The following is a 12,700-nucleotide window of genomic DNA, read 5'->3' on the forward strand; positions in this document are numbered from 1 at the left end:
AATCTCTCCATAGTGTATGTATAGTACTGAGCATGTGTGTGTGGTTCAGGCCTGTGTGTGTAATAGTAAGCAAGTCTCTGGAAAGTAACCAAAAGAAGGTCTTTCCAGAGACTATTTTGCAGAGCCATCCGGAGCTTAGCGCCACCCGAGACGATTGAGATTGGTTAAACGGAACGCCGACAACCCAGGGCGTCTTTTGCTCCTATCCCAGAATGCATCTGTGGTGTAACCAGACCTTGGTCCACAGCGCTGGAAATGCGAGACAGTTGGAGAAACAGAGACAGAAAACACATTTTTCTGTTTGTTTTTGTTTTCCAGGGGAGTTTGTTGATGGACGCGGCCCTGTTTGCGGGGCGTTCCTTCCGGGTGGGGTGGGGTCCCGGCTGGACGCTGGCGCACTGCGGCCACCGGCTGAGCTCCCCCCCCACCAAACCGCTCGACCGCCAAGAACTCACCAAAACGGACTTCAGCTTCCTGCCAAAACCTCCCAGGAAACCGTAAGACAGACGCACACACACACACACACACACAGACGCCATACACACACAGACGCACGCATTCACACACACACGCAGACGCACATAGACACACACACACAGACGCACATACACACACAGACGCAAACACACACACAGACGCACACACACACACGCAGACGCCATTCACACACACACGCAGACGCACATACACACACAGACGCACGCAACACACACAGACGCACGCACACACACAGACGCACGCACTCACACACACACGCAGACGCATTCACACACACACAGACGCAAGCATTCACACACACACAGACGCACGCATTCACACACACACGCAGAAGCGCATTCACACACACACGCAGACGCACATTCACACACACACGCCAGACGCACATACGGCACACACACGCAGACGCACATAGCACACACACACACAGACGCACATACACACACAGAAGCACATACACACACAGACGCACATACACCACACACGACGCACACACACACACACACACGCAGACGCATTCACACACACACGCAGACGCATTCACACACACGCAGACGCACATACACACACCACAGACGCACTCACATACACACACAGACGCACATAGACACAGACGACACACACACACACACACACACACACACACACACAGACGCACATAGACACACACACACACACACATACACACCCCTTCGACTATCCCTGTACTACTACTTTTAACTTTTTCTTACGTTTATATAAAACCTAAATCTAAGACCCCTAAAGGAACCCGTGTGGTGCTTCCTGTCTTGCAGGCTGATGGAGAGCCCCTATAAGGTGGTGTTGGAGCAGCTGGTGGGTCTGGGGCCTCCGGCTGGAAGGAGCCGGGTGGAGGAGGAGGAGGAGGAGGAAGAGGAGGGCCGGGCGGTGCTGCAGCGCCCCCTGGAGATCTGTCTGAGGCACAGCGTGGTGGACACCCCCGACGCCTCCGCCTGTCCTCTGGTGCGGCCGCGGCCCGGCGTGGCGGCGCTGCACGAGTACGCCGAGTGGATCGGAGACCTGGCCGACGAGCAACGGGACCACGACCGTAAGCCAGGGGGGTTCAGAGTCGGGGGGGGGGGGGGAGATCTGCTGCTGATTTTAATTAACAACTCACTGTAGATGATCAGTGATCAGATTTAGTCTCTCTGACTTCTAAACGTCTCTATCAGCCTCACAACATGTGTTCTGGACAGAATACGTCTTTAAATAAGACAAATAGCATTAAAAATCGCTCCGATTCAAAAACAATAAAAAGTTTATATAAAACGTCATCATGTTGTAAACCAATCAGGTGTTAGATCAGCTGAGAAGCCGGCGTTTCCCAGCATGCTCTGGGTCCGCCTGGCTCTTGCAGTCGGTGAAAAGCAACTGCGTCCCCTGGTCTCAGACCTGCGCCCCCCTGGTCTCAGACCTGCGCCCCCTGGTCTCAGACCTGCGCCCCCCTGGTCTCAGACCTGCGCCCCCCTGGTCTCAGACCTGCGCCCCCCTGGTCTCAGACCTGCGACCTGGTCTCAGACCTGCGCCCCCCTGGTCTCAGACCTGCGACCTGGTCTCAGACCTGCGTCCGCCTGCGTCTCAGACCTGCGTCCGCCTGCGTCTCAGACCTGCGTCCGCCTGCGTCTCAGACTGCCGTCCGCCTGCGTCTCAGACCTGCGACCTGGTCTCAGACCTGCGTCCGCCTGCGTCTCAGACCTGCGTCCGCCTGCGTCTCAGACCTGCGACCTGGTCTCAGACCTGCGACCTGGTCTCAGACCTGCGTCCGCCTGCGTCTCAGACCTGCGTCCGCCTGCGTCTCAGACCTGCGTCCGCCTGCGTCTCAGACCATGCGTCCGCCTGCGTCTCAGACCTGCGTCCGCCTGCGTCTCAGACCTGCGACCTGGTCTCAGACCTGCGCCCCCCTGGTCTCAGACCTGCGCCCCCCTGGTCTCAGACCTGCGCCCCCCTGGTCTCAGACCTGCGCCCCCCTGGTCTCAGACCTGCGTCCGCCTGCGTCTCAGACCTGCGTCCGCCTTGCTCTCGTGAGATTTCCGTGTGCATGACGTCAGAGCAAGTCGGGATCAACTCGGACACAAATCTAACGGGCGCCAATCGCCGGTGATCCATTCTGCGCAGACCTGGCTCATCTCGAACGAGCCTATTATCATAACGATACTTATGCCACAATACGATGATATTGTGATTTTTAACATGCAATATTCTGCAATATATTGCAATTTCTTACCTTTTTTCCAACTTCAAATTTTTCCCAATTTCTAAAGACGTCCCCAAAAGGAAACTTATCAACATCTGTTTCATCTAAAAAGAAACATTTTGTCTGTTTGTTCATCTCACTTTAATGTTATTGTTGCAAAACAGCAACTGACCAACACATATAATATTTAATAATAATTTCCATAGATGCACTGGTGGGTGAGAATTATTGTTCCTATCAGACACAGACACGAGAACATAAGCAATAGGGTCCAGGTTGGGGGGGGGGGGGGGGGGTTACCCTTTAAGCCTGAAGGATCAACCATACATGCATATTATAGAAGGATATATGAAATTATTGCTTAAATGTAATTTCCCATTAGAGACCTGTGTTGTTTTTACTAGAAATCCAAGCAAATGTGCCAAAAACTGTCTTGGCTCCATGTGAAATTACTCAGATTTTAAATTCCTTGCATTTCAATATACGGCATTCAGACCTGATTCTGCTTCTCTTCCCCCCCCCCCCCCCCACTGCAGCCCTCCTGGGTTACTGGGCGGAGGTCTGGACCCTGTGCGAGGCCCTGTGGGGCCGGCTGGGCCCCGCGGACCAGGAGCCAGAGGTTGAGCCCCCCAGCGAGTACGAGCAGCAGCTGGAGCGGAGGCGGAGCTTCTCGGCCTGGCTGTCCCGCGGCGCCGCCGGCCGCGTGGAGGACGAGGTGGCGCTGGTGGGGAAGGGCCGGCACACGGAGGCCGTCTTCAGCTACCTGACGGGGAACCGCATCAGCGAGGCCTGCCGCCTGGCGCAGAAACAAGGTGGGGGGGTTTAAACCGTCACTGACCAATGGGAGGAGAGCATGCTCAGATTTAAACGGTTTACGACATAACTGTCATAATGAAATTGGTGAAATCCATGGAATAGTTTTCTAATTAACAACAGTAACAGAAGTTGTTGTTTGTAAATTTTATAGTACAAACTTCTTTTGGACACTTTAGTTGCTTTTATTAATGTTTTTGTCAATTTTTTGTCAGTTATTTAAAAGTTTTGTTTAGTTTTTTTGCTGTTTTTGTCACTTTCATCAACGTTCTTTCGTCATTTTTTTCTTCCAAATGCTATAAACTTGTAGCCCGACGTAGTCCTACTCTAGTCAGAATATAAACTTCCTTCCTGACCTCAAATGTTGTGGACGGGGCTAAATTTGTCTGCCATCCAGGCTAAAAAAATTTAATGGAGAAAACCCAAATTCAATGACAGTACTAAACTGATGATTTGCTTTACCTGTGATGAGCTCTGTAGGGAACCATCCATGTTAGTTCAGGTTTTTTGGGTTGAAAGAAAACCCAAATCTCTGATATGGAAGCTTTTTGGAAATGGGTCAAATGTGACCCGGGGACACCAGGAGGGACTAGTTAGTCTGTTTTAATTTCCTCTTTATGTCATGAAATGTTTTAATATTGTCTGATTTATGTTGATTTCAGACCCCTGGAGGACTAGTTGACCGTTTGGCGTCGGCTAATAAACTCATAACAAGATTAGATTTAGCTAACGCTGCTGTTTGTCCCCAGGAGACCACCGTCTGTCCCTGCTGCTGTCCCAGGCCATGGGGTCCCAGTACTGCCGGGACCTGCTGGCCCTGCAGGTCTCGGACTGGAACCGCATGCAGACCGACAGCTACCTGCCCGAGGAGCGGCTACGCATCTTCACGCTGCTCGCCGGGAAGCCTGTACGCCATGTTTTAATTCAACCCCCCCCCCCACACACACACGTACACACACACACACACAAGCTCAAACCACTCGTCAGGAGCTGGTTTTAAATCAGCGTTTCTGAAGCGAGTGTCAGAGTCAGAAATACTTTCTTGGTCCCCGAAGGAAAATTCTGTGTTGCAGTTGCACAAATAGTAGAAATAATCAAGTAGAAATACAAATAAAGAAATATAAGGAGTGTGGATATGTTCGGTATTTACATAGTTAAGGAGTTGTAATGGTGAAAAGTAATAGTAGTAATAATAATAATAATAATAATAATAATAAGAGTAGCAGTTGAGTATTGCACACATTTGAAGCCAGTGTTATTACACAAAACAGATAATACAGATATTATTGTCCAGTTTCAACCTCTCTGTGTCACACACTTAGAGGGAGGAGTTATAAAGTTCGATGGCCACAGGCAGGAATGACTTCCTGTGGCGCTCTGTGGTGCATTTTGGGAGAATGAGTCTTTCACTGAAAGTGCTCCTGTGATTGAGCAACAAGCCATGGAGTGGGTGCGAGACATTGTCCAAGATGACATGTAGTTTGGACAGCGTCCTCCTCTCTGACCACAGAGAGTCCAGCTCCACCCCCCCACAACGTCACAACGTATCCATCTTCTGTAGAGTCTGTAGTTTGACGCCGTTTCCTTCCTTCCTCCCTCCCTCCCTGCCTCCTCCCTCCCTGCCTCCCTCCCTCCCTCCCTCCCTTCCTCCCTCCCTCCCTCCCTCCCTGCAGGTGTGGCAGTCGTCGGACTCTGTGGTCAACGTGTGCTCTGAGCTGGACTGGAAGCGCTGCGTTGCGGTCCACCTCTGGTTCATGTTGCCCCCGACCGCCTCCGTGGCCGACGCCCTCGCCAGATACGAAGCCGCCTTCCAGGTAGGCTGCTGCTCTTCAGTCCGTTTACACAACACCTACGTTGGTTTATTGCCCCGGGAAGTTACCCTACGTGGGTTTATTGCCTCAGTAAATTATCCTACATGGAGTTATTGCCACGCTAAGGTACCCTACATGGGGTTCTTGTCCCAGTAAGTTAACCTACGAGAGTTTATTGCCCCTGTAAGCTACCCTACGTGGGTTTAATGCCCCTGTAAGTTACCCTACGTGGGGTTCTTGTCCTAGTAAGTTACCCTATGTGGGTTTATTGCCTCAGTAAGTTAACCTAAGAGTTTATTGCCCCTGTAAGCGACCCTAGGACAGTTTATTGCCCCTGTAAGCTACCCTACGTGGGTTTAATGCCCCTGTAAGCGACCCTACGTTGGTTTATTGCCCCAGTAAGCTACCCTACGTGGGGTTCTTGTCCCAGTAAGTTACCCTATGTGGGTTTATTGCCTCAGTAAGTTAACCTAAGAGTTTATTGCCCCTGTAAGCGACCCTAGGACAGTTTATTGCCCCTGTAAGCTACCCTACGTGGGTTTAATGCCCCGTAAGCGACCCTACGTTGGTTTATTGCCCCAGTAAGCTACCCTACGTGGGGTTCTTGTCCCAGTAAGTTACCCTATGTGGGTTTATTGCCTCAGTAAGTTAACCTACGACAGTTTATTGCCCCTGTAAGCGACCCTACGACAGTTTATTGCCCCTGTAAGCGACCCTACGACAGTTTATTGCCCCTGTAAGCGACCCTACGACAGTTTATTGCCCCGGTAAGTTACCCCACATGGAATTTCCCTTGGTGATTGGTGCACACATCCATATTAAACATGATTAAAAAGTAAACATTAATAAGAAATGACAACAAATACATGAACAGATAGACACAAAATAGTTGTTTAGCATAAGAAAAGAGGCTGAATGAGTGCAGAATTTTATATATATATATATATATTATATATATATATATATATATATATATATATATATATATATATATATATATATATTATATATATATATATATATATATATATATATATATATAACTTTGTCCTTTGACTGGCTGTTGCAAACCTTCAGTTTCAAGATGTTGTCCCTGACAGAGACTAGAGCGCCCGTCCTGCTCCACTGATCGTTGTTGTGGTTTCACCGTTGTTGTGGTTTCACCGTTGTTGTGGTTTCACCGTTGTTGTGGTTGTTTCTGTCCTGCAGGGCTCGTGTGAGGCGGGTAAGTACGCCTGTGCCCCCCTGCCCCCGTACCTGGAGGCGCTGCAGCCGGACATGGACGAGGAAGACGAGGAGGAAGAGGAGTCCAAACGGCCGCTGCACGACCTCTGCTTCCACCTGCTCAAACTCTACAGCGACAGGTAGACAACAACATCTGTTCTTCAATTGACAAAATGTACTGTCAGACATTTCAGATTAGCCCGATTTGTTTCAGTAATCAACAGAAAAATAAAATACTCTTAAAGACATCATGTTCAACTATGTAGTCAACGTACTCGGAATCAGCTTTATTTACCACGTATGAGGACACATACTATACACAATAATATATATATATACACACTGATATATACACACTGATGTATACACACTGATGTATACACGCTAATATACATACACTAATATATACACACTAATATATACACACTGATATATACACGCCGATATATACACACTAATATATACACACTAATATGTACATGCCGATATATATACACGCCGATATATACACACTAATATATACACACTGATATGTACACACTAATATATACACACTAATATATACACGCTAATATATACACACTAATATATACACACTAATATATACACGCTAATATATACACGCTAATATATACACACTAATATATACACACTAATATATACACGCCAATATATACACACTAATATATACACACTAATATATACACGCCAATATATACACACTAATATATACACACTGATATATACACACTAATATATACACACTAATATATACACACTAATATATACACACTAATATATACACGCCAATATATACACGCCAATATATACACACTAATATATACACGCCAATATATACACACTAATATATACACGCCGATATATACACACTAATATATACACGCCAATATATACACACTAATATATACACGCCAATATATACACACTAATATATACACACTGATATGTACACGCCGATATATACACACTAATATATACACGCCGATATATACACGCCGATATCTACACACTAATATGTACACACTAATATATACACGCCGATATATACACACTAATATATACACGCCAATATATACACACTAATATATACACACTAATATATACACGCCAATATATACACACTAATATATACACGCCGATATATACACACTAATATATACACGCCGATATATACACGCCGATATATACACACTAATATATACACACTAATATATACACGCCAATATATACACACTAATATATACACGCCAATATATACACACTAATATATACACACTGATATGTACACGCCGATATATACACACTAATATATACACGCCGATATATACACGCCGATATATACACACTAATATATACACGCCGATATATACACGCCGATATATACACACTAATATGTACACACTAATATATACACGCCGATATATACACACTAATATATACACGCCAATATATACACACTAATATGTACACACTAATATATACACGCCAATATATACACGCCAATATATACACGCCAATATATACACACTAATATGTACACACTAATATATACACGCCAATATATACACACTAATATATACACGCCAATATATACACGCCAATATATACACACTAATATATACACGCCAATATATACACACTAATATATACACACTGATATGTACACGCCGATATATACACACTAATATATACACGCCGATATATACACACTAATATGTACACACTAATATATACACGCCGATATACACACTAATATATACACGCCAATATATACACGCCAATATATACACACTAATATGTACACACTAATATATACACGCCAATATATACACACTAATATATACACGCCAAATATACACACTAATATGTACACACTAATATATACACACTAATATATACACGCCAATATATACACACTAATATATACACGCCAATATATACACACTAATATGTACACACTAATATGTACACGCTAATATATACACGCCAATATACACACTAATATGTACACACTAATATATACACGCCAATATATACACACTAATATATACACGCCAATATATACACACTAATATATACACACTAATATATACACACTAATATATACACGCCAATATATACACACTAATATATACACGCCAATATATACACACTAATATGTACACACTAATATGTACACGCTAATATATACACGCCATATATACACACTAATATATACACACTGATATGTACACGCCGATATATACACACTAATATATACACGCCGATATATACACGCCGATATATACACACTAATATATACACGCCGATATATACACACTAATATATACACGCGTATATACACACTAATATATACACGCCGATATATACACACTAATATATACACGCCAATATATACACACAATATATACACACTGATATGTACACGCCGATTATACACACTAATATATACACGCCGATATATACACGCCGATATATACACACTAATATATACACGCCGATATATACACACTAATATATACACGCCGATATATACACACTAATATATACATGCCAATATATACACACTAATATATACACACTAATATATACACGCCGATATATATACACACTAATATATACACGCTGATATAGACACACTGATGTATACACACTGATATGTACTCACCAATATATACACACTAATATGTACACACCCACCCACCCCCCCTCTAATGGTTGTGATGTGTTGTGTTGTTGTGTGTCGTCCTGCAGACACTACAGCCTGCAGCAGCTGTTGGACCCCCTGACGGTCACCTGGGAGCGCCTGGACTACCGCCTGAGCTGGCACCTGTGGGGCGTCCTGCAGGCGCTGCACTACAGCCACCTGGGCGCCTCGCGGCAGGGCCTGCTCCACGCCAGCTACGCCGCGCAGCTGGAGAGCGCCGGCCTCTGGGACATGGCGGTCTTCATCCTGCTGCACATCCCCGACCACGCGTACGTCACGGCTCGTCTTCTTCATCCACCCGCACACTGTTACTGCCCCTCTTCATTCTAACCCCAACCGGTCGTCAGACACCGCCTACTAAGGGCCTGGGTCCTGGCCTGGGTCCTGGCCTGGGTCTGGGCCTTGGCCTGGGTCCTGGGTCTGGGTCTGGGTCTGGGCCTTGGTCTGGGTCCTGGTCTGGGCCTGGGTCTTGGTCTGGCTCTGGGTCTGGGTCTGTCCCAGGTTTCTGCCTAAAAGGAGGTTTTTCCTCTCCACTGTGGCCCTGTAGTTTCTGGAGGAGACTACTAGACCTGTTGGGTCCTTGTAAATTATAGAGTGTGGTCTAGACCTGGTCTATCTGGTCTAGACCTGGTCTATCTGGTCTAGACCTGCTCTATCTGTAAAGGGTCTCCAGATAACTCTGGTTATGAATTGATACTATAAATAAAACTGATTTGAATTTATTTACCCACGCTGAAACAGAACCTGGAGCTCATTAAAGGGGATCTGTTCCAGGGCTGCCCCCTCTGAGTCCATTAGTCATTTATGCAGTTTTTTGATTTATTTCGGGGGGGGGGGGGGGGGGGCGGGGCGCAGCACGATAGATCGACTCAATATTGCTTTTGCATCATCACGTTGTGCAACATCAGTATGGAAAATGTACTTTAGAAGTTTGCAGTGTTCTGTGTATTTTGCATTAGCACGTCTGCCTCACAGCCAGAAGGTTCTGGGTTCGGGGTCGTCCCGGTCCCGGGTCTTTCTGTCTGGAGTTTGTATGTTCTCTCCGGTTTCTTCCCATCATAAAGAGATGCATGCTGGGTAGGACGACAGGGGAAAAATAATAACACTGGCGCATATACAGAAATGTTGATTAGTAGTGTCGTCCTAATCAGATAAATCTACAGAGACAACAAAACGTACCGGAAGAACCGAAGCGAGAGGACAGAGAGTTGAAGTTAACCCTTGTTGTGTTTTAACCTCGTGTTTCACCAAAACCTGTTTTAATCTTTTCATATTTTTGATGTGCGTTCAACTTTTGTGTTTTCATGTGTTTAAAAATATCAGAATGAAACTTGCAGCTACTCCACGACGGTTTCATCATCTCAGCACAGCAGCAACTCTCTCTCTTTACCATCTGTATTTATATTATTTTATCACGATTATTACTTTTCAATATCCTTATATTATGGTTACTTACTTTTGCTATATTATTCAATTACATATCCAATTTAATCCTAACGTCACTTACTTACACTGCAGTATCTTTTGTACTATGACAACCTAACTTTACTTTACAATACCTTTTATTTAATGTACTTTACATCCATTTGTTACCTTTTGATATAACGTACTTTACATTAACTCATTGTTATTTTTTGGATTTATTTATCAAGTTTTTGTTGCTATTTTTCTTCCGTTTGGTTATTTTTGGATTATCTTTTCTTTTTTCTTTACTCATGTACACTTCTACTCTACACTGTAAAATCATTTCATTTGCAAGATTATTTTTTAATTCCACTTTACATTCATTCGATATCTTTTGCTCATCGCCTGTTTTTGTTTTTTGCTGTTTACTGTAGAATCTGCAGCTGTAACGAGGTAATTAATCTAATTTAATCTGTTCTTATGTGGATTTCGTCTGATATCTGGTCTTGTCTCCGGGTCCAGTCAGCGGGAGCGGGCGGTGCGGGAGATGCTGACCCTCCACGTCCCCCTTCAGGAGACGGCCCAGTCCGTCCGGAGGGAGCGCTTCCTGACCCAGAAGCTGCTGGTCCCGGAGCAGTGGATCCACGAGGCCAAGGCCACCCGGGCCCGCCGAGACGGGGACCGGCACCAGGAGGCCCTGCACCTGTACCGGGCCGGGTACTGGAGCCAGTGTCACCGGCTGCTGATCCAGCACCTGGCCTCAGGTCTCAGATACAGCATCACACAGCTAGACCCTCGTGGTGTCAAAATCAACACTTTAGTTGATGCTTTTTATCAAAGTTTTTAACTTTTTCCTACGTTTTTGTCCCATTTTTGACCTTTTTTTTCATTGTTTGATACTTTTTTTGACGTTTAACACTACGTAACACTAACTTATTAACTTTAGTTTTACAGTTATTTTAGGAATTTATGGTCAATAAAGCTCATTTATAGGAAATTATACCTAATGTTTGAGTTAGAAAAGCAGAAATTAGGAATTATTGAGACTAAAATTAAAGGAATGGATGTTGATGATAATCACAAACTGGAATATGTCAACTTTTACTCAATACTATTTCAAAAACACTTCCATTTGTTTTCAATACTATAAAATTGAATAAGACCCAAAATTAATAAAAGTAGAGATTTGTACTTGGCAAACACGCAACGTGGGGACAACGGGGGGGGCAACATGAGGGTTAAACTGGTTTTTACACCGTGTTCCAACCTGTAAATTTAATTAAAATCCTCCAAGAAAATGAGATTAATCAGAATTTATAAAAATGGCCGATCAGATTAAAATGAAGTGAACAATCAGTTTGGAATTTAGCTTTAAATATGGGCATGATATCCTCACTTCAACAATCAAACATACAAACTTATTGTTCAATAATTATATTATCATTTATTTGAATTGTCCAAATCGGTGCTGATTTGATCTCAGGCTCAAAAGAGAGAAAAGAGACAGACACTGAACCTGTTGTTGAGTTTTGGGGAGTAAGCTTTGTATTTTAAAGTTATTAAACTCCAGATGTCTCTTCCTGCCCGCAGACTGCATCATCAACGACAACCACGACTACCTGCTGGAGTTCCTGGAGGGGCTGGCGGTCCCTGAACACAGCGCCACCATCCAGGACTGGGACACCGCCGGGAGGGTCTACCTGGACTACATCCGCGTGGTCAAGACCCTGCAGGACATCCAGCAGGTACTGGCGCTCCGATGACACTTTTATTTTGAAATGTTGTTATGCGTGATATGGATTTGGATGGATATGACGAGCATAAAGCTGAACTCAGACTCATCGCAAGCTAACGTTTACACATGCAGCCAATACATAGTCGGCACTTCCTGTAGCTTTCAAAAGTAAAGGTCTTGATGCCGAGAATGGCTTTTATTTTGAAATGGATGCAGGGAGAGTTGAGTGGTGATCACTCGGGGTTAAAGCCTAGTTTCCACCAGCTGTCGGCTTC

General features: G+C 44.7%; 1 protein-coding gene across 1 annotated transcript; it reads left to right on the forward strand.

Annotated features, from left to right (window-relative positions):
* Positions 1–309: 309 nt before the first annotated feature.
* On the forward strand, positions 310–12,435 carry LOC116679541 (nuclear pore complex protein Nup98-Nup96; the record flags this gene model as incomplete). Its single annotated transcript, XM_032509201.1, is given in 9 exon segments — positions 310–497; positions 1,293–1,564; positions 3,247–3,522; positions 4,273–4,430; positions 5,197–5,337; positions 6,544–6,698; positions 9,334–9,555; positions 11,213–11,454; positions 12,281–12,435. Coding segments are annotated over 9 exon segments (1,788 nt in total), but the record flags the coding sequence as incomplete, so codon positions are not given.
* Positions 12,436–12,700: the final 265 nt, after the last annotated feature.

Source organism: Etheostoma spectabile, unplaced genomic scaffold (assembly GCF_008692095.1).
Source record: "Etheostoma spectabile isolate EspeVRDwgs_2016 unplaced genomic scaffold, UIUC_Espe_1.0 scaffold00017492, whole genome shotgun sequence".
Taxonomy (NCBI): Eukaryota; Metazoa; Chordata; class Actinopteri; order Perciformes; family Percidae; genus Etheostoma; species Etheostoma spectabile.